The sequence below is a fragment of the Ceratotherium simum genome, chromosome X, assembly GCF_057802395.1.
Source record: "Ceratotherium simum simum isolate JZ-2026a chromosome X, ASM5780239v1, whole genome shotgun sequence".
NCBI lineage: Eukaryota > Metazoa > Chordata > Mammalia > Perissodactyla > Rhinocerotidae > Ceratotherium > Ceratotherium simum.
In genome coordinates this window covers 2,206,206-2,228,517 of record NC_141940.1, presented here as the reverse complement: position 1 = coordinate 2,228,517, position 22,312 = coordinate 2,206,206, and the positions used below count along the sequence as shown (strand labels likewise).

Genomic DNA, 22,312 nt, shown 5'->3' with positions numbered 1-22,312 from the left:
GCAGGGCAGGCAGAGCGGGCTGGTGGCAGCAGGACCCTGCCCCAACTCACACATCACGGATTGAAACTACAGCAAGGCCCGGAGTGCCCTCAGAGTTCATGAGGTCCTCCCCTCTCCCCCAATGTACAGTTGAGGAAACTGAGGCACCAGAGACAAAGCTGTCCCTCTCCTCTCTTTTTCCAGGGGTGATGACTCAGGGGAATTCAGTGCTGTTGCAGACACCAGCAAGGCAGCCAGGCCTCCCTTGGCTGCCCCTCATCCATGAAGCAGCTGGCATCCGAGCTCTGCCTGCCTCCTTCACAGTGTAGTCCCAGCCTGGCCTCACTTCATTTTGGTCTCCCTGGGCCAACACAGGGGAACCCCCAGCCGGAAGCCAGCCCTTGGCGGTGCACCGCCTCACACTGGTTCTCAACATCCCTCTGCCCCATTCCAGGGGTAGGCCCCCTGTGTGCTCCTCCCCACCTCCCCCTCCCCAGTGAGCAGGCCAGAAACCCAGTGGGTCTTCTTATTCGCACTCAGCTAAGGCTTCTGAACACAGCCAGCCTGAGCCCAGTAAGGCTCTGCCACTACATTATTGCGTGACCACCAGGAAACTGTTGCCTCAGTTTCCCTAGCTATAGCATGGGAACAGTCTCCTCTGACTCTCAGACTGGTGTAAGGAGAAAATGATGTGCCTGATGGGGATGCTTGCGGCCTTTGGTGCAGAGAAAAGCAAAATGGCCCTGCCGAGAACACCCCTCCCAGCCCCTCCCCCGCCGCCCTGGCTCCACCCCTTCCAGGCACTGAGGCTCAAATACCAGAATCTGATACATGAGAATGGGAGAAGACAGTGCAGGGGGACCTGGGGCTTGGGGAGGTCACTTGCAGTGCTGTCAGCTGGACCTTATACCCTCTCCCCTATGGCAGCAGGAGATGGCCCTGGGGGCCAAGCTGTGCCCGGTCCTCGATGGGCCCCTTCGCTTCTCTTGCTGGAAGCAGACTCTTTGCTGCGACCCTCCCCCAGTCCAGGTCCAGCCTAGGTCAGCGCCCCTCGCCCCGCTCCTGAGCCCCAAGCTCGGGGCCCCCACGCAGCAGGGATTTGGGGGGATGGGGGCTGCAGGGCGCATCCCAGAGAGGGACCGCGGCGGGCGGAGCGGGCGGACGCTTGCAGGTGGGAGGAAGGCAAGCGGGGCCGGGGGAGGTGGAAGGAGACGCCGGGCAGGCAGCGGCCCCTCCCCGCTCCCTCCCTGCACGCCGCCAGCGACATTGCCCCTCCTGGGCAGGGGGCGGAGAAGACGGCGACGGGAGGGGAGGAGGCGGCGGCGGAGGCGGGATTTGGAGTTTCCCTCCGCAGCGGCGGCGGCGGCGGCGGCCGCTCGGCTTCAGGCGAGGCCGCCGCCCGAGGCTCCGGCGGCGCTCCGCGGCAGCAGCGGTGGCGCTTCCCGCCGCCCGGGCTTCGGAAACTTCCCGGCCGCGACGCGCGGAGCTGGCGCAGGAAGCCGAGCGGACCGGAGGTGAGCGGAGGTGAGCGGAGCACGCGGCGCCCAGGCACCCACCCCACCCCCACCCCCCCACCCCCCCCACTCGGCCTGGCCGCCCCACCGACGTGCACTCCTCCACCCTGTACCCCTAAAGTCTTGCCGACGCGCACCCCACAGGGCCGACGCACACGCCTCAGCGAGACCTACGCACACGCCCTTGCGAGGCCCACTCGGTCCTGCCACCACACACCCCCGCATCCCAACCCTGCACCTCCCGTGTCCTGCGCCATGCACACCCCCTGCCACTTACATGCGCGCGCACAAATCATGCACCGTGGACCCGGGTCCCTGCAGTGCAGTGCACACACCAGCAGCCCCTAACCCACCACCCACCGCTGTCCCCAACTCAGGCGGGAACCCATCCCAGACCCTGCCACGCCTCAGTACACACTCAGGCACACGCACACACTCCCGACACATCCCTGCGATATCTGCACTAACATAGCTCCCTCACCGTGCCCCCACCGTCTCCAACTCCCCATATGCTCATTACAGACACCCCACCCACGTTCCCAGCCCAGAGACACGAAATCCACCCACCCCCCAGCAAAGCCCCAATTCTAACCCACACCCCAGCGGCCGACACTTCCCACTCTCCATAGCCAGGCCCACTCCCCAGGCATACACCCCAACATGTCTGCACACCTGCTGGATTCACACTTCTAGCACCCTGCCCCGCCCCCATTGCAAATAGCCCTCAACACCCCTCTGCACAGCCCTGACTCCCTTCCACCACCACCCTCAACACCTGGCCCGCCGGGTATAGATGCTGCAGCATTTGGTGGCTCTCAGGCACCTCTGGCTTGCTTTGGGCAGCCGCTGGCCCTCCTGAGGCCCCCGAGGTGCCTCCCTAAACAGACCTTGAGTCTCTCCGGTGACTGGCTTGCCCTCTTCCCTAAGAGATAAAGAAGGCACTTGGGGCTCAAGGTACCCTACTTAGATGTCAGGGCGTGGGGAGGGGGGCGGGGAGGAGGAAGGGAGAAGCAAGCATTGAGATGCAGGCGGCCCAGCTGGGATCAAAGGGGTGCCAGTTGCCCAGCTGGCGCATAGTAGGTCGTGGATTCCATGAGAGCAGAAGTCTGGGTGCAGTGTGTGTGCCTGTCTGGGAGTGTGCTGGGGGGAGGGCTGTGTGTGCACGTGTGCTTGTGCGTGTCTGAGGGGGCTAGTGTGTGGCCCACTGAGAAAAAGAGCAAGAGCAGCACCCTCCTGGGTTCCCTCATGCAACAATTGGTTTCATTCATTCTTGCCTTCTTTGTTAACGAGCATTTCTTCCGTGAGCGCTGGGGCGTGTGCTGGGCCCAGCACTGGGGGCTAGGACCAGCTTGGGGCCGGGCACACCCCAGCTCCTGCCTTGGAGGAACTCCCAGTCCCGCGAGGAGACTGACCAGGAAAAGCAGAAAGCCATCCCCAACGGAAAGTGGATTTGGTGGAAAAGGCACTGGATTGGCAGGAACGCTGTGGCTGGCAGTTGTGTTCCTGGCCATGTGACCGGGCCGCGACAGCCGAAATCCTGCCACTCAGCCCGGCGGGAACCGTGCATTCCGGGGTGGGGGGATGGAGAGGAAGGTGGGGTGCCGCTCTCTGGAGGCTCCGGGGACCAGAGGGCGCACGCGGCATGCGTGGGGCCTACGGGCAGCAGCGTCCCCGAGGCCTACAAGGGGCATTGACCGGGCCGGCGGAGGCTGGAGGCGCCCATAGGGGGCTGGGGCGGCGGGCACAGCGCCCACCCTGCGAGTGGGTCTGGCGAGGCCCTGGCGCACGGCACCGCCTCCCCCTGCCCAGCCTGCCCTGGGAGCAGCGTGGGGCGGGGCGTGGCCCAGAGCAGGCGCTGCAGGGGGCCTGAGTACCTGCCGCCCCAGCGAGGGTCGAGAGAGGGGGGCTTGGCTACGCTCAGCTCTGCAGTGCAGAGGTGGCAACAGGTTCCAGTTTGTCCTGCTGCTGGCGCAGCGGGCGCTGCTGCCGCCCGATGCATTGAGCACTCCCCTCCTGAGCGCTTTCTCCCGCTGGGAGAGGCTTGCCAGCAGGGGTCTGGAGCAAGGTGCAAGGGAGCCACTCTTCAGGCGTTGGGAGGCGTTGTGCAGGTGCCTGCACAATCCCACCCTGAGGGGGTTCTTGGAGCCTAGCTTCCTCTCCCTTCACCAGTGCAGAAGTTGCCTCCCTCCCCATCCCCATCTTCCCAGCCTGGCTCCCATCACCTCCTCCAGGGAGCCCTCTCCAGAAAGCATGCCTCCGAACCTCAGGAGCTCCTACCTCCCTCGGGGTTGGCGACCTTTTCTTTCTCCAACCACACTGAGCCCCATGACAAGGAAGGTAGGGGCATGTATCTCTCCATCTCCCTGTCTGGCGTTGCCACCCCCACTACCCACAAGGCGGCCAGGCTGGCACATTGCAGAGTCCCTTGGTGCCTTCAACCCCTGCCCACCCCAGGGTCCCGCCCACAGCTGCAGCGGGCCTGGAGGGAACCCCCAGGCTTGGGACTCATGGCCAGGTGGCAGCCCACCTCTGCCTCTGGGAACTAGGATGTGTGGGAAAGGAGATGACAGAAGACAAGAGTCCCTGCCCTGGAGCAGCGAGACAGGGAGAAGTGGGCCCTGCTCCAGCCCCAGTCTCCCAATCTGCAGCTCTTGGGCATTGCAGCCTGAGGGCACTGAGGTCTGGAGCAGAGAGGAGGAAGGCTACATGCTGGCTCAGGAAACAGAAGGCCACCCCGGAGGAGGGTGTTTAGGGAGGGCCTGAAGAAGGAGCAGAATCTGGACAGGCTGCAGAGGAGGGAGGCCTGGGCTGGGAGCAGGGGGACACAGCCCAGCTGCCTGAGGCCCTGGATGCTAGGACATGGTGGTCTGTGGCCAGAGATGAGACCCAGGCTGGCAGCCCACTGGGGTAGGGAGGGAGGGACTCATGCTGCCCTCTCCCCAGCATTACCTCCCAAGTTTGTGTTTGTGAGAAGAGCCTTGGGAAGCTGCACTGGACTTAACTATCCTCACCATTGGCCTTTCCTTCAGTGGCTTTGCGTCCTTCACTCCTTAGATTCATGTCTTGTGGACCTGCGTGCATAGCTCTGCCTTCTTTTATGTAGATTCCCAGAAGTGGCCATGAGGGTCTGGATTTCTTCCTAGCTCTGGATGCGTATTACCAAATTCATTTCCAGAAGGGCAGCACTAGCAATAGAGCAGCAGGCCCATTTCACAACACCCTTGCCAGCACTGGGTGTTCTTGTTTTGAGAGCATTTTACTAATGTAATGGGGGGAAGTGCTCCTTTGTCTTCAATTGTTATTCCCTTGTCTTTTAAATCTGCTTTCCTTCTGTGCCTGAGGTGGAACCTTTCCCCAAACAGCTCATCCCAGGCGCTCCTCCTCCTCCTTCTCACAGTCTGCTCTGGTTCTTTGCTCATTTATCTATCTGAGTCTTAACCTTTTGATTACTTTGTATGAACTTTATCTTATCTGCTGTACATTTTCCTTCAACTCTGCTATTTGCTTTAGATGGGTTCTAAGCAGAGAGGGGACACGGAGCCAGGCTTTTCCAAAACTCCCCCACCTCGTTTCACTGTCTCAGCGCTTACCACACTGGTATTATCTCGTTCCCTCTCCCTCTTTATTACCGACCTGTCCTACTAGCCTGGGAGCGCCGTGTAAGCGGGGACCCTGTGTGTCCTGCCTGTTCATCATCCTGTGTCCATGGAAGGTATGGAGGCCACCAGCTTTTGCTGAATGACTGTTCTCGTGCAGGGCAGGGTGGAAGGTGGTTGAGGCAGACAGGACTGGAGGCAGGGAGAGGGCTTTGGAAGCTGTGACAGGGACGTTGTCAAGAACTGGCAAATGCAAGCCCTTGGCCAGTGCAGGGGGCAGAGGGGAGAGTAAAGATGTGAGAGAGATTTAAGTAGAAACTGCGCGGCTCTGGACTAGGGAGGAGGCAGAGGGCAAAGGCAAGGGTGACTCCCAGAATCAGTAACGTGATAAGAGCAGAGCTCTCCAGTTTAGGGCTGGGAGCTCAGAGCTCCTGAGTGCCTTTGCTCTGTGCAAATGAAGCCATTGGGGGTGCCCAGAAGCTGCCTTCTGCCTGCCTAGCCCTCCAGCCAGCCTTGGGCAGAGTTGCCGGCCAGAAGGCAGCAGTGGCTTTCTGATCCTGCTTCCTCCTCCCCTACGTGATTCCAGTGGCATCCCACGGTAGCCAAAGGTGGTGGCTATGATGGACCCATTGTATAGATGGGACCACTGAGGTCCAGTCAGGGGACATGATGGTTCAGGGTCAAGGAATGAGTAGGGCTGGAGGCGGCCTCCAAGGCAGGAGCACTGGGCTCTTGTCCCCACCCCTCCCCCTGCCTCCAGGGGCCCGACTGGCGCTGGCCAGGGGAGCTGAGGCCGGTCCCCTGCTGGGCCCCTGACCTGCCCTTGGCCTCTGCCCCGCTCTGTCCCGCTTCGGTGGAAGCCCCAGATCAGCGCGCCACTTGCGGGGCCCACCCGACTGCTTTCGCTAGCACCCGTTGGCTCGCCGGCCCCCCTAAGCCCGCCCCCGCCGCCCCGCCCCTCCAAACGGCAATTCCACGTCCAAAGGCAGCGGCTTCCAAGGTGGAAGCTGCGTCCCGCTGCCAGAAAGCTGCCGGCGCGCGGGCTGCGCAGGACTAAGCTTCCACGTGCGCGCCTGCTCCGCTGCCCCGCCCTCTTCCCGATGGCCAGGCCAGGGGACACCCTGCCGGGGGACAGCGCCCTTCGTCCCGCGGTGGCCGTGGCCCGGATGTCCGCGCGCAGCCACCCGCCGCTGGAACACGCTCCAGGTCTCTCTCCTTTTGTTTTCTCCTCCCTGGGGGCACCAGGGCCGGATCAGCTCGGAGAGGGCCAGCCGAGGCCCATCACCTCGGCGCCACCTCTATTCCCTGGCCCGCCTGGCCATGGAGGAGATCTTGGCCTCGAACCTCTCTCACAGGCACATGCCCCCAAAGTCAGAAGCTCGAACTTGGGGAGTGATTGCGGGCAGGCTGAGCGAGAGAGGCAGAAAGGGGGCGTGAAGGGACGTGGCTGTGGCCTTGGGCCGCCCCAGGAAGGCTGGGAAGCGACCCTCAGATATCAAAGGGACCATTGGACGCCCAGCCTTCCTCTTCTGGGGAACTTCTCACACTTCCCTTCCTGGGGCGGGGAGCAGCGCTGGGCGCCTGAGTGGCTGCCTCTGGTGTTTTTCGTGGAGCGCACAGGGCGCCTTTCTGCGTGTCCCCATTGTGGGAGGGGTGCGAGAAGAGAATCAGGCGGAGGAGGGGTGTCCCTGCTGGACCTCAGCGCCCACCTTCAGGAGACGGGGTTGGCTTCATGTCTTGGCCCCTGGGCCCGTGCCCCGTCGCGGCTGGGCGTGGAGGACGAGGGCTCACGCCGCGTGCCTTCCCTCTTTCCGCAGCGCCAGCAGCCCAACGTGCCAGGAGCCGGGAGCCCATGGAGGGTCTGGGCCGCTCGTGCCTGTGGCTGCGCCGGGAGCTGTCGCCCCCGCGGCCGCGGTTGTTGCTCCTTGACTGCCGCAGCCGCGAGCTGTACGAGTCAGCGCGCATCGGCGGGGCTCTGAGCGTGGCCCTGCCCGCGCTGCTGCTGCGCCGCCTGCGGCGGGGGAGCCTGTCAGTGCGCGCACTCCTGCCTGGGCCGCCGCTGCAGCCGCCCCCGCCCGCCCCGGTGCTCCTGTACGACCAGGGCGGGGGCCGGCACCGGCGCGGGGAGGCCGAGGCCGAGGAGTGGGAGGCCGAGTCCGTGCTGGGCACCCTGCTCCAGAAGCTTCGGGAGGAAGGCTACCTGGCCTACTACCTACAGGGTAGGTGCTGGCAGTGGCCCAGCGGGCACCAGCCTGGGGAGGACCTCGATCTGGGAGGCAGGGCCCCACCTTCCGAGGGGATTCATAATTCATTTGACCTTGGGCAGGCCCCGCCTGATTTTGTCTAAAGTGGAGGTGAGATCCTCTCCCCTGAGCGTGACTTCAGGCAAGTCCTTCACCCTTGGGAGCCCCAGTTTCTGAGTCTGGAAAACGGGGAGAATCAGGCTGACCTGACCTGGCTCACAGGGGTGCTCAAGAATGGAGTCCCAAGTGCAGGCTCCCAGCCTCCCCAGGATGGTATCACCACCTCCCCCAGCTGTTCAACCTGGGCAAAGGAGGCAGGGACCACAGGAGAACAAATCCTGGCTGTGGGCCCCCGGGGGGGGGGGCAGTGAAGGCTGGAGGAAGCAGAGACCTTGCCCCCACAGTCATAGCAGGGCTGGGGGGTGGAGGGGAGATGGGCTGATACAGGCCTATTGGCTCCTTGCCCAGCCAAACACACATGCACACCTTCAGCAGTCCAGGGTAGGGGCAGAGTTCCCAGGAACCTACAGAATCAGCTGTCTCCACCTCCCCATCAAGGAGGACCATTGGGCTGCCGTCCTTTGCTCCATTTTGAATGCACAGGAATATAGAAATATGTGAAGTGTTGGATTTCCAGGCCTCCACCCCCAGCCTGGGGAAGGAGTAGTTATCTGTAGATGAGGGGGATGCTGGCTTCTCGGGACTTTGGAACCATCCCAGTGGAATGTCTCACTCTCTCCCAGGCTCCCTGCCCCTTGGGGTCCCACTTCATCCCTGAAGAGAGCACAAAGATAGCTGTGACTCTGCCCCTACCCTCAGGGTGCTCCTGGTTGAGCTGGATCAGGAAACACCCAGGCAGAGAACTCACATCTGAACCTTTCTTCTTCTTTAACTGATGGCCACTGTCCTCCCCAAGGCTGGCAGTACCTGTAGACCCTGTTGAGCCCTCATGACTGCCTTGGCTCGGTCTTGGGGGTGTGAGGTCCTCTGTGGGTGGCTCTGCCTGGATCCAGCCTCTTGCACCCCCATCAGCTGCAATGGGCACTTGCTGTCCAGAGGAGTGACCAACAGTGCTGAGCAAGGGTGGCTGAGCTACCCATAGTGTATGTACCACATGGGAACATTAGTATAGATCAGGCTGCTGGCTTTCGAGTCCCTTTTGGGGACATCTGCAAGCCCCCGATGGCATCAGGGTTGTCTAGTGTCAGTTCTCTATCTCTAACAAGGGGCGCTTGGCTGCCCAGAAGGCCAGATCAGCGGGACCCTCTCCCTCTCCCCTTCCAGGTGGCTTCAGCAGATTCCAGGCCGAGTGCCCTCACCTGTGTGAGACCAGCTTCAACAGTCGTGGTGGCCCAAGCACAGCCCCGGTGCCCAGCCCAGTGGTGGGGCTGGGTGGCCTGTGCCTGGGCTCCGACTGCTCCGATGCGGAATCTGAGCCCGACCGTGACTCCATGAGCTGTGGCCTGGATTCGGAGGGTGGCACCCCCCCCCCAGGGGGGCTGCTGCCATCCTTCCCCGTCCAGATCCTGCCCAACCTCTACCTGGGCAGTGCCCGGGATTCGGCCAATGTGGAGAGCTTGGCCAAGCTGGGCATCCGATACATCCTCAATGTCACCCCCAACCTCCCTAACCTCTTCGAGAAGAACGGCGCCTTTCACTACAAGCAGATCCCCATCTCAGACCACTGGAGCCAGAACCTGTCCCAGTTCTTTCCAGAGGCCATTGCGTTCATTGGTAAGTCCACCCTGCCCTCCCCCTCCTCCCTCTCACCTCCCCCCAAAAGCCTGGCTCCTAGCCTCTCCCATATCTTCCCCCTCTCCCTCACGAGGGTTCCTCCCAGGCTTAGCTGCCATCCCCAGAGCTCAGAGCCAAGACGGCACTTCTGGGGTCAAGCAGTGCTGGGCCAGCTCCTAGAGGCTGTCAGTGAAAGCTCCAGGACTCCTCTGGCCGGGCAGGGCTCCCAAGCTGAACCTAGCCAGGGCCGCCTGGCTTGGAGGGCAGGGCGGGGACTATAAGCGCCCCTCCGGAAGGCCACTGGCCTGCACCTCACACTGGACCCCACTCTGTTTTCTCATAGATGAGGCCTTGTCCCAGAACTGTGGGGTGCTCGTTCACTGCCTGGCAGGAGTCAGCCGCTCTGTCACCGTCACCGTGGCCTACCTCATGCAGAAGCTCCACCTCTCACTCAACGATGCCTATGACCTGGTCAAGCGGAAGAAGTCTAACATCTCGCCCAACTTCAACTTCATGGGGCAGCTGCTGGACTTCGAGCGCAGCCTGCGGCTGGAGGAGAGGCGTGCACGGGAGCGGGGCAGCGGGGGGCAGGAGTCGGCTGCCTCTGACCCGCCCTCTTTCTTTACCACCCCCACCAGCGACGGTGTCTTTGAGCTGGACCCCACATAGAGCCCCTCCCCACCCCTCAGTGGGTGCTCTGGACCACCCATGTGCTGGGGGGAGAAGGGGAAGCGGGAGGGGGCTCAGTTGTAAGCAGGGTGGTTGGGGGGGAAGCGCAATACCTCATGCGGGGGCTGTGGGAAGAGGCAGGAGCCAGGAGCCCCTGCAGGGTGGCCGCAGGGAGACCTGTCCTACCCACTTGAAACATCCGCGGGAATCCTATTAAATGTGCCTATGGGCCGGGCCCGGGGCCACGGGCCTGACCCGCGCCGCTTTCAGGCGGAACTGTGCTCCAGATCCTGCCTCTTCTGCGACTGTTATTTTTTTCTTTGGGGGGATGGGGGTTCCCATTTCGAGGGACCATTCCAGGTGGCTGCCTGTTCCCCAGGCCCAGGCCCCGCATGTTCAGCCAGCTCGGCTGAGCCCTGAGCCTGCCTGTGGTTTCCTTCTTTAGGAAGGGCGTGTGCCTGCTCTGGCCACCTCATTTGCCACAAGGACCTGCTCCCAGTCCCATCCCTGTCCCCAAATGGCTACTTATGGGGAGGGGTTCACCACCACCACCACAAACGTAACCTCCCTGCTTCTCTGCCGAGGGCTTGGGCCTCTTGGGGCTGGGGTCCTCCCAGGGGATGTAGACTCAGAGGTGCAGTGGCTGCCCAGCATCCACAGGGACAGCTCCTCTCTGTGGCTCCTTGCTGGGCAGCGCCATAGGGGAGGGCGCTGACCAAGGAACCACTGGGCGGCTTCCCAGCCGCACATCTGGCGCCCTGACTGTTTATCCACTTGACATTTGAAAAGATGCTTTTTTTCCTCTTCCCCCAGATGTCTTGATGGGATCACTGGGGCTCTTTGTGACTGAGGGTGGTCAGACTGCCGCCGGAGGAGATGGGGTCTCAGAGCAAGAGCTGGGGGTGGAGGAGGGGCAGAAGAAGGCCTGGATTTTGCTGCTGTGGGTCCCACATGACCACAGTTATTTTGCGGGGTGGGGAAAAGGCCGGGCTGCATACACACATGGTCATTCATTGCAGCGCACACCCCTCGTGGGCAACAGGCATGCATGTGTGCGTGTGTGTGTTGGCGCTCACATGCGCATGCTAGCCTGCTTACACCCAGGGCCAGCAGTCCCTGCAGTGGGACTATCCCACCTTTGCGAATCCACACCACAGTTGTTTTCTTTCATTGTTCCTGAATAAATGGTTTATGTAGGATACTGAACGGAGGGAAGCTGCTTCCTGAGGACCTTGGAGGGTTTGGGGGAAGGAGGGGAGGGAGGCCACCCCAACCCCATGTCATCATTTCCCTTCTGGCGCCCACACGCCTGTTGGCCTAACGTCTGGCCGAGTCTCTTGTTCACTCACGACCCCTCGAGCCCCTGCTCTGTGCCCCACAGAGCTAGGGACTAGGACACAGCAGTGAGCCAGAGGCCTGCCGCTCGGAGATAACTTCCCGCTAAACAGACCCCATGAAGCAGTAAATGACGCCAGGTGTCCAGTGTGGCAGGGAGAGTAGAGGAGCAGGGACCCAGAAGTGACCACGGAGTTTGGCAGCTGAGCCCTGAGACTCGGTGTGGAGTCAGACCCAAGCCTCAATATGAGGTGACAAGAGCCACAGAAGGACCTGAGCTGGGGAGGGACACAGACAGACTTGTGCATCCAAGCACGTGTCTCTCTGGCTGACACAGTGTGGAATTTGGCCTGCAAAAGCTCAGGCTGGAGGCAGGGAGAGCCTGCAGAGGCCGCTGGGCCACATAAGGTGACAGATGGGGCTTGCTCCTCTCTGGCCTCCCAGCCTCAGCTCTGGACACCTCCAGTGCCTTCTGCACACCGTAGGTGAAGTGGTCTTTCTAAAGCCATGATTCTCAACCACAGAGACACGGCAAGAAGTGGAAGGGAAGCTGGAGGGTGGGTGGGGACAAGTGCAGTATGAGACTGCAGTGGGGACTTTGTGAGCAATGTGGACCATGTGTCCAGAGAAACCCCCTTGGTCCAGAACCCCTAAAATGTAGGATGAAATCTAAAAGCATGTTTGAATGAATGGCTGAGCTGGTGGGAAAATAAGAGAAAGACTCCGAGGTCAGAAATGACGAGGATCCTTGAGTCCAGAGGAGTGAGCCAGCTCCAGAGCTACATCTGTCCCAAGGGCATCTACACCCAGGAGCCAGGAACCTGGGGCCGCCCTTATTCCTTCAACACTCTCCTCCTGTGGCTTTCTAGACGCCACCTTCTGGAGCTGGGAGATGACACCTGGGCTCCCCCATAAAGCCAGGACTTTTGAAGAGCAATGTTCTCAATAGGTGTAGTCAGCAGAACACTGGACCCCCAAAGATGGCCACATCCCAATCCTGGGACCCTGTGAATATGGCACCTTATAGGGCAAAAGGGACTTTGCAGATGGAGTGATTAAGTCAAGGATCTTGAGATGGGGCTATAGGATTATCCGAGTGGGCCCTAAACGTCTTCACATGCACCTTTATAAGGGAAAGAGGGAGGCAGGAGAGTGAGAGGAGATGTGACGATGGAAACAAGGGTTAGAGCCAGAGAGAGACTGTAAGATGCTACGCTGCTGGCTTTGTAGTTGGACGAAGTAGTTGCAAGCCAAGGAATGCAGATGGTCTCTAGAAGCTGGAAAAGGCAAGAAAATGGATTCTTCCCTCAAGCCTCCTCAAGGAATACAGACCTGCTGACACCTCGATTTTAGCTCAGTGAAATCTATTTTGGATTTCTGACCTTCATAACTGTAAGATAATAAATTTGTGCGGTTTTAAGCCACTAAGTTTGTGGTAATTTGATAACAGCAGCAACAGAAAACTAACAATTAGTGATCTAGAAAAAAAATACCCCACAGAAAGAGGTGAGGATGTTTGCTTATCTTGACCTTGGGTCTGGGTGGAAGTGGAAAAAAAGGAAAATGTTGCCCCTGAGAATTCATAGCCACAAGCTAAAGTTTTAGTTTACAGTGGTCTAGGCATAGAGGAGTGGATGCTCCGGAATTTCTCTCTTGGAGGGACTTACAGACAGCAATCTGGTTGGGGAGACAGCTCCATTTTTGCCTTGAAGCTGCATCTGATTAGCTTGCACACAGATTTTACTTAGATTGTGATAGCCCAATAAAAATAGCAAAGTTTAAAAAATACATTTTTTAAAAGTCGTAAATGAAGTGGTCCAGAGGGAGTATTCCCCATGAGTGCATGGCAGAAGCAAGCATAAATCCTCTGTGCAGGGATGTCCTTTAAATACAGGCCTCAAAGAATTCCTGTAGAAGAATTTTAAATATGTAATGAAAAAAAATTGCAAAATGTACGAGAAAACAAGCCACCATGCATGAGAGAAACATACACACATATAAATTTAGGTATCAATCATGCAAAGACAGCAGGTTTTGAAATTATATGACACAAATATAAAATAAGTATGATTAATATGTTTAAAGAAATTAAAGGAAGTATCAAAAGTATAACAAAAGAATAAGAGATTATAAAATGACCAGGTACCATTGAAAGATGCCCAAATAAAACTTCTAAAACTTAAAAATATAATAACCAAAATTAGAACTTCACAATATATGTTAAACAGCATATTAAACAAAGCTGGAGAGAGAATTAGTGAACTGGAAGATGGATTCAAAGAAATTATCCATTATGCAGGACAGAGTGACAAAGAGATAGATTGAGGTCACAGAAATATTTAGTTGAATTTCTAGAAGAAAAAATTAAAGATAATAGGTAATATGCAATATTAAAAAAGAAAATGCTTGAGAATTTTCCAAAATTGATGAAAGACACTGTGGAAGAGAATGCTCAGTATCCCGCAGTATCCATTCTCCCTTCCCGCTTTTAGAAATAAAATCCCCAAAGTTTAATAGGACATCTGGCTTTCCAGCTAGAAACTTTATTTCTCATCTTCCCTTTCAGCTAATTGTAGCCATGTTCTAACATGCTGTCTACTTTTTCCATTAGAGCCCTTAGCATATTAATCATAGTATTGTAAGTTGCTGGTCTGATATTTACAACATCCATACCATATCTGAGTCTGGTTCTGATGCTTGCTCTGCCTCTTCAAAATGTGTTTTTTGCCCTTTAGCATGCCTTGTAATTTTTTGTTGAAAGCCGGACCTGATGTCCTGGGCAAAAGGAACTGCAGTAAGTAGGCCTTTAGTAATGCCTGGTGAGGTGTTGGGGGAGAGGAAGCCTTCTATAGTCCTATGATTAGGTCTCAGTCTTTCGGTGAGCCTGTGCCTCTTGGCTGTAACCTTTACAAATGCTTCTTAGATTCCCCCCCTCAAGGTGGGATAGGATGGCTAGAGTGCGCTGGAGTTGGTTATTTTCCTTCTCCCAGGTCTGTTAGACTCTGATAAAACCCTAATAAGTCAGGCTCTGGTATAATAGTTTGTTTGGAGGGTGGGCCTTGTTAACAACAAAATGTTCTGGTGTATTTCAAAATGTCTACCTTCCCCCTCCCACTGCCAGAAGCATGAGGAGATTTTTCTCCAATGTTCACTGTGAGAATCTGGTAGGGCTCCTGGAGGTAAAATTCACAAAAGGGTGGGAGGCACCCTAAGACTGGGCCCCCCTGGAGTTTTTAGCTCTCAGACTTGTCCACACTGTGCCTCCAGCAATTCATCAATTACAGTTCATGTTTTCCTACCGTAGCACTGTTCCTGCTCAGGGGTTTCTGCTCTGGTAATTTGTCATTCTTTGTACCTGCCTGTCTGTCTCTCCAGTTTTGGGAGCAGTGGTTCACCCTGTGACTTCAATTCTCTTATGGATCTAAGAAGAGCTGTTGATTTTTCAGTCTCTTCAGTTTTTTGCTTGTTAGCCTGGAGTGATGACTTCTAAGCTCCTTACATGCTGAACCAGAAACTGGAACTCCCGTGGCTCTGGTTTGATTGATTGGCTGACTTTTATCATTACAGATTACATTTTTATGTTTCTTCTACGTCAGTCAGAAAGTCTGGGTGATGGAGTTTGCCTAATTTGTTTCCTTTCTCTCTGGTACCACAGAGTCTTTGCTGACTGTTGTCCATCTGAAAACGGTTCATATATTTTGCCAAGTTTTCCAGTTGTGTATGGTGGGAGGGTAATTCTGGACCCTGTTACTACCTCATGGCCATATTAGTATTGAATAACTTTAAGCTTTGTTAAGATAAACTATGCATGCTAAATTTTCTAAAGTAATTTCTAAAAGAATATAGAGTGTACTACTTCCAAACTAGTAGAGGAAAAATATATAATAATGAGGGAAAATCTCAATCCAAAAGAAGTCAAAAAAGGAATAAAGAAACAGAACCATTGGAATAAATAGAAAGTATAAAATAAAATTTTAGAAATTAATCCAAACATCACTAAGCAAAATAAATAGACTAAATTCTCCAGTTAAAGACAGGATTTTTAAAAATCCACCTATATGCTGTTTATAAGAGATACAACTAAATGATAGGACCAAAAAAAGATATATATAGTGAAAGGGCAGGACTTCCAGCTATGGCTAAGTGACAAGCTCCCTAAAAAAGCAGCCATAAAGCTGGACAAAATTGACAAAACAACCTTTATGATCTGGAAATCAACCAAAGGTATATATTAAACAAAGAAGCTGAACTTTGGGAATCTGTGGCATTCTGGCGTACAGCTGCTCTCATCTCTACCAGCTTGGTTTGGAATGGAGGTTCTGCCAAGGCAAGGCAGCCCATGAAGATCAGCAGCTTCTCTGCCTAGATTTGAAGAGGGCTAACTCAACTTGGAGTAGTGGGCAATATTCACACGCAGGGGCGCTGTCAGTAGAATGACTTCTCAGAGGCAGGCCAGCAGGGGAGGGCCAACAACTCAGCTCTACTAGACTGAAGTTGTGAATGTGGTTGAGGCAAGAATATTCTTGGCTAACTGGAGAATGGAGAGGTCACAAGCTCTTCATGCTCTGTTGGATTACCTTGAGGCTATGTACATGTATATAGGAGACTCAAAAGGATCCAGTGGAAAGAAAATCCAGGGCAGACCCGAAAAGAGCCTGAACATTGAAAGAACTCCCCTACCCACACACAGATCCATCAGCAGAGTACACAAGCCTTACTGGCGCAAGATGTTTGAGCACAGTTTCTGTCTAATCATTGGCTGGCCACTAAGCTAGGCAGATACAGGGGCAGCCCCTGAGAAACCAGGCTTAAAATTTTAAACTAGAATATTTTTTAAAAACTAAGCAAAGGAACTAGTGACTGCACACTGCAGGGGGACAGATTTCACAGTTTTAATGCAGAACAGTTACACAACAAAGAAACAAGTTACAAAACACACACATATACACAGAGGAAAAACAACAAAGTCTAGAGGGAAAGGGAATATCAGAATCCAGAGTTACTTGAAAATATTATCTAAAATGTTCAATGTTCAACAGAAATATTACAAGACATGTAAAGAAACAGCAAAGTGTGACCCACATTCAGGAAAACAATTAGTCAATAGAAACTGTCTCTGAGTGTTCTGAGGTATTGGAATTAGCAGATGAAGACTTCAAAGTAGTTATTATAGATATGTTCCAAGTACTAAAGAAAACCATGTTTAAAGAGTTAAAGGAAAATATGGCAACAACGAATAAACAAATAAAGATTCTCAATAATGATATAGAAAATATGAAAAAATGACTAAATAGAAATCATGGAGTTGAAGAGTACAATAACTGAAATAAAAACTTTTCTAGAGGTATTCAAGAGCAGGTTCAAGATGTCAGAAGAAAATATTAATGGACTTGAGAATAGATCAATATAAATTATCCAATCTGAAGAACAGAAAGAAAAATGATTGAGCCTTACAGGCCTGTAGAACAAGATCAAGCATACAAAAATATATGTAATGGGAGGCTTTGAAGAAGAGGAGAAAGGGAAAGAGGCAGAATAAATATTTGAAGAAATAATGGCAGTAACATCCAAAATTTTATGAGAAACATTAATCAGATCCAAGAATTTCAATGAACCCCAATTAAGGTAAACACAAAGAGAGCTAATCATAGACACTTCATAGTCAAACTGTTGGAAGCCAAAGATAGACAATTTTGAAAGCAATAGGAGGGAGCCAGCCCTGGTGGCGCAAGCCGTTAAGTGCGCATGCTCCGCTGCGGCGGCCTGAGGTTCGCCAGTTCGGATCCCAGGCACGCACTGTCGTACCGCTTGTCAGGCCATGCTGTGGTGGCGTCCCATATAAAGTGGAGGAAGTTGGGCATGGATGTTAGCCCAGGGCCAGTCTTCCTCAGCAAAAAAAGACGAAGGTTGGCAGATGTTAGCACAGGGCTGATCTTCCTCACCAAAAAAAAAAAAAAAAGAAAGAAAGCAATAGGAGAAAAATGACCCATGTAGAAGGGGACCACAATAAAATTAACAGTTAACTTCTCATCAGAAACAATGGAGGCCAAAAGACAGTGGAATGACATAATTAAAGAGCTGAAAGAAAAAAAATACTATCAATCAAAAATTCTATATCTGGCAAAACTAGACTTTAAAAATTGAAGGTAAAAAAAAAAGACATTCCCAGATAAACAAAGACTGAGAGAATTTATTGCTAGTATATTACTTTACAAGAAATACTAAAATAAGTCCTACAGGCTGACACCAGTTAGTAACTTGAATTCACAGGAAATGAAGAGCAGCAAAAATGGTTAATATGTGGGTTAATATAGAAGTCTCTCTTAATATATTTTTCCTCATTTCTTCTCTTAACTTCTTTAAGAGACATAAGATTATATAAAGCAATAGCTATAACACTGTATTGTTGGGTTTATAACCTATATAGATGTAACATACATGATATTAATAGACAAAAGAAGAGGAAAGGAATGAAGCTCTATTGGAGCAAAGTCTCTACATTTTACCAAAATTAAGTGAGTGTTAATATGAAGTAGATTGTGATTTCTTAAGATGCATATTGTAATGCAATTGCAATTCAAAAAATATATAGTTAAAAAATCAACAGAGGATATGGTGGTACACTAAAAAATATTTAACACAAGAGAAAGCAGTCAAGAAAAGAGGAACAAAAAAGACAGGAGATATATAGAAAACAAATGGCAAGTGTAAATCCAACCATATCAATCATTACATTAAATGTGCATTGTCTAAACATCCCAATCAAAAATCAGAGATTCAAAAAAGCAAGATTCAATTCACTATATATTGTTTACAAGAGACAAATCTTAGATTCAAAGACACAAATAGACTGAAAATTAAAGAAGAGAAAAAGATATATCATGCAAGCAGTAACCATAAGAGAGCTGGAGTGGCTATATTAATATCAGATAAAATAGACTTTAATACAAAAGCTATTATTAGAGAAAAAAAGAGACATTTCATAATGATAAAAGAGTCACTTCATCAGAAAGATATAACAATTATAAACATATAAGCATTTAACAACACAGCCCCAAAATACATGAAGCAAAAACTGACAGAATCAAAAGAAGAAAGAGACAATTCAACTATGATAGTTGGAGATTTCAGTATGCCACTTTCAAAAATTGATAAAACTAGAAAGAAAATCAGCAAAGATAGAGAAAACTTGAACAGTATCAACAAATTTGACCTAGCTGAAATCTAGAACACCCCACTCAACAAATGCAGAATACTCACTCTTTTCAAATACACATGGAACATTCTCCAGGATAGAACATAATCTAGGCCATAAAACAAGTCTCAATGCATCTAAAAGAATTGAAATAACACAAAATATGTTCTCTGACCACAACAGAATTAAATTAGAAATCAAAAAGAAAGAAAGAAAGAAATCTAGGAAATTTAAAAATATTTAGGGGCCAGCCTGGTGGCACAGCAGTTAAGTGTGCACACTCCATTTTGGCGGCCTGGGGTTCACAGGCTCAGGTCCCAGGCATGCACCGATGCACCACTTGTCAAGCCATGCTGTGTCGCTGTCCTATATAAAGTAGAGGAAGATGGGCACGGATGTTAGCACAGGGTCAATCTTCCTCAGCAAAAAGAGGAGGATTGGCAATGGATGTTATCTCAGGGCTGATGATCCTCACAAAAAAAAAATTAAAAATATTTGGAAATTGAACAACAAATTTCTAAACAACCCACAGGTCAAAGACAAAAACTACAAGGAAAATTATAAAATACTTCTAACAGAATGAAAGTGAAAATACAACATATCAAAGTTATGGAATGCAGCTAAAGCAGTACTTAGAAGGAAATTTATAGCTTTAAATGCCTATACCAGCAAAAACAAAGTTTCAAATCAATAGCCTAATGATCTACCTTAGTAAAGCAGAAAAAGAAAAACAAATTAAATCCAAAGCAAGAAGAGGTAAGATTAGTGCAGAAATGAATGAAATAGAAAACAGAAAAACAATTGAGAAAATCAGTGAAAACAGAAGTTGGTTCTTTGAAAAGAACAACAAAATTGATCTTACTTACACTGATCAAGAAAAATGATTACCAAGATCAAGAATGAAAAGGGAGACATTACTACTGACCTATAGAAATATAAAGGATTTTAAGGCAATGTTTTGAACAACTTTATCCCAACAAATTAGACAATTCAGATGAAATGGACAAATTCCTAGAAAGACACAAATGACTAAAATTGACTTTAAAAGAAAATCTGAATAGACTTATAACAAGAAAATAAGTTACATTAGCACAGTCATCTCTCGGTATCTGCAAGGGATTGGTTCCTGAACCCCCGAGGATAGCAAAATCTGTGGATGCTCAAGTCCCTTAGTCAGCCCTCCATATCTTCGGATTCCGCATCCATGGATGCAACCAACCAAGCATCGTAAACAAAGTACAGGATCTGAGGTTGGTTGACTCCTCAGATGTGGAACCCACAGATACAAAGGGCTAAATGTAATTGAAAATCTTCCCACAAAGAAAATCCAAGCCCAGAAGTCCTCACTGGTGAATTCTATCAAATAATGCAACTGAAAACATAAGTCCACACAAAAATTTGCACAGATATAATCATAGTAGCATTATTTACAATAGCCAAAATGTGGAAACAACACAAATGTCCATCAATGGATGCACGGACAAACAAAACTGTGGTCTATCCATACAATGGAACATTGTTCAGCTATAAAAAAGAATGAAGTACATGCTACAACATGAATGAACCTTGAAAACTCTATGCTAAGCATAAGAAGCCAGATACAAAGGGCCATATATTGTATGATTCCATTTATGTGAAATATCAGAATAGGCAAATCCACAGAGACAGGAAGTAGATTAGTAGTTGCCAGGGGCTAGGGGTGGGGATGGGGGTCGGGGAAAATGGGGAGTGACCACTAATGGGTACAGGGTTTTCTTTTGGGATGAGGAAAATGTTCTGGAATTAGATTGTGGTGATGGTGCACAACTTTGTAAATATACTTAAAATCAATAAATTGTACATTTTAAAGGGTGAATTTTACATATATGAATTATATCTCAATAAAAACAAATTTTAAATTTGAAAGGAAAAAGACTGAATAAGAAAAACCAGGCAAATATTAATCAAAAGAAACTTTCTTTGAGAGCTTCTGCAAGGCAAATGAAACCAGAATCAAAACGAAAAGACAGGGCCGGCCCCGTGGCTTAGTGGTTAAGTGTGCACGCTCTGCTACTGGCGGCCCGCGTTCGGATCCTGGGCGCGCACCAACTCACTGCTTCTCCGGCCATGCTGAGGCCACGTCCCACATACAGCAACTAGAAGGATGTGCAACTACGACATACAACTATCTACTGGGGCTTTGGGGAAAAAAAGGAGGAGGATTGGCAATAGATGTTAGCTCAGAGCCAGTGTTCCTCAGCAAAAAGAGGAGGATTAGCATGGATGTTAGCTCAGGGCTGATCTTCCTCACAAAAAAAAATAAAAAATGAAACAAAAAGACAACTCCCCAGCTGGGAGAAAGTATTTGCAAAGCATATATCTGACACAGTTAATCTCCATAATATATAAAGAACTCACACAACTGAACAACAGAAAAACAAACAACCCAATCAAAAAATGGGCAGAGGATATGAACAGACATTTTTCCAAGGAAGATATACAGATGGCCAATAGGCACATGAGAAGATGTTCAACATCACTAATCATCAGGGAAATGCAAATCAAAACAATGCTAAGATATCACCTTACACCCATTAGAATAGCTACAATCACCAAGACAAAAAACAACAAATGTCGGAGAGGTTGTGGAGAAACGGGAACTCTAATTCACCGCTGGTAGGAATGCAAACCAGTGCAGCCTCTACGGAAAACAGTATGGAGATTCCTCAAAAAATTAAAAATAGAAACACCTTATGATCCAGCTATCCCACTACTGGGTATCTACCCAAAGAACCTGAAATCAACAATCCAAAGAGACTTATGTCCCCCTGTGTTCATTGCAGCATTATTCACTACAGCCAAGAAGTGGAAGCAACCCAAGTGTCCCCCGACTGATGATTGGATCAAGAAGATGTGGTATATACATACAATGGAATACTACTCAGCCATAAAAAAAGACAAAATCGTCCCATTTGCAACAACATGGATGGACCTGGAGGGTATTACGTTAAGCGAAATAAGCCAGACACAGAAAGACAAACACCGCATGATTTCACTCTTATGTGGAAGATAAACCAACACACGGACAGAGAGAACTGTTTGGTGGTTACCAGGGACAAGGGGGGTGTGGGGTGGGCACAAGGGGTGAAGGGACGCATTTATATGGTGACTGACAAACAATAACGTACGAGTAAAACTTCAGAGTGTTATAAATTATTATGACATCAATCAAAAAAAACTTTCTTTGCTATGTTACATTAGACAAAGTAGACTATAAGGCAAAAGCATTGCTAGTATTAATGCATGTCACCACATTTTGATCCAGTATTCAACTTACCTGAAATATACAGCAATTCTAAAGTCATCGGCACTTACCCTAACTTAGAAATACATAGAGCAGTGGTTGAAAGAACTACAAAGATAAACTGAGAAAAAGCAATCAGGCCTCTCCTCGGGGCATCATGGGAAGGAGGCTCAGCCCCCTGGTGTGAGGGGAACCATCAAAATCTCCATGGGGCCCAGGGAGGGGATTTGGAGATGAAGTTTTTATATTTATCAAGAGGAGCCAGAGAAGTTTGAAAAATACTGAAAAACTCTCTTAAAGCAAACATCTGATCCTGTCACTGCCTTGCCTAAAACCCTCCAGTGGCTCCCCAGTGCCACCTTGAGAAAGTTCACTTTCCAGGCTGATCTCTAGCCACTACTCACAACTACCCTCACTCAACCAATGCAAGCTATTTGTTATTTCCCGAACACTCCATACTTCGTGCCTTGCCCACCTGAGGAGACAGGGATGCCTGGATGAAGCTGGAGTTGGGTAGAGTATATGGCTGCCATGTCATGTGCCCAGTGCGTAGCTTAGAGTCCCAGCAGGGGCCTGGCTTAACCCCTTCATCTCCTGAATTGGCCTGCTTCTCTCCTGGGGGGTGGAGGGGGCATCCTCGACTCCCTCACACCGTCCCCCCATTCAGTCCACCACGGACTCCATCTTTCCAGTACCACTTCAGCTGCCTCAGCATAAGCTCTCTACGTCCCCCACAGAGCCCCCAGACATGTCTCCCTGCCGCC

General features: G+C 51.1%; 1 protein-coding gene and 1 pseudogene across 3 annotated transcripts; both read left to right on the top strand.

Moving 5' to 3' along the window:
• Window positions 1-1,359: 1,359 nt before the first annotated feature.
• Window positions 1,360-10,941, top strand: DUSP9 (dual specificity phosphatase 9). Of its 3 annotated transcripts, none has more exons than XM_087427349.1 (4): window positions 1,360-1,503; window positions 6,907-7,308; window positions 8,617-9,066; window positions 9,410-10,941. In XM_087427349.1, the coding sequence occupies exons 2-4, from the start codon at window positions 6,942-6,944 to the stop codon at window positions 9,733-9,735; spliced, it is 1,143 nt and encodes a 380-aa protein (XP_087283475.1). In that variant the 5' UTR covers window positions 1,360-1,503; window positions 6,907-6,941; the 3' UTR covers window positions 9,736-10,941. The 3 variants fall into 3 exon arrangements, with proteins under 3 accessions (XP_087283475.1, XP_087283476.1, XP_087283473.1); XM_087427350.1 differs by having other exon boundaries at window positions 1,384-1,493; XM_087427347.1 differs by lacking the exon at window positions 1,360-1,503 and adding an exon at window positions 4,442-5,205.
• LOC147911696 (uncharacterized) lies at window positions 5,232-6,900 on the top strand (annotated as a pseudogene).
• Window positions 10,942-22,312: the final 11,371 nt, after the last annotated feature.

What these genes read in the sequence shown, in the direction of transcription:
- DUSP9 (XM_087427347.1), top strand. An exon ending in CCTGGCCTACTACCTACAGG is followed by an intron (nt 7,309 to 8,616) that starts GTAGGTGCTGGC and finishes CTCCCCTTCCAG; the next exon opens with GTGGCTTCAGCAGATTCCAG. An exon ending in AGAGGCCATTGCGTTCATTG is followed by an intron (nt 9,067 to 9,409) that starts GTAAGTCCACCC and finishes GTTTTCTCATAG; the next exon opens with ATGAGGCCTTGTCCCAGAAC.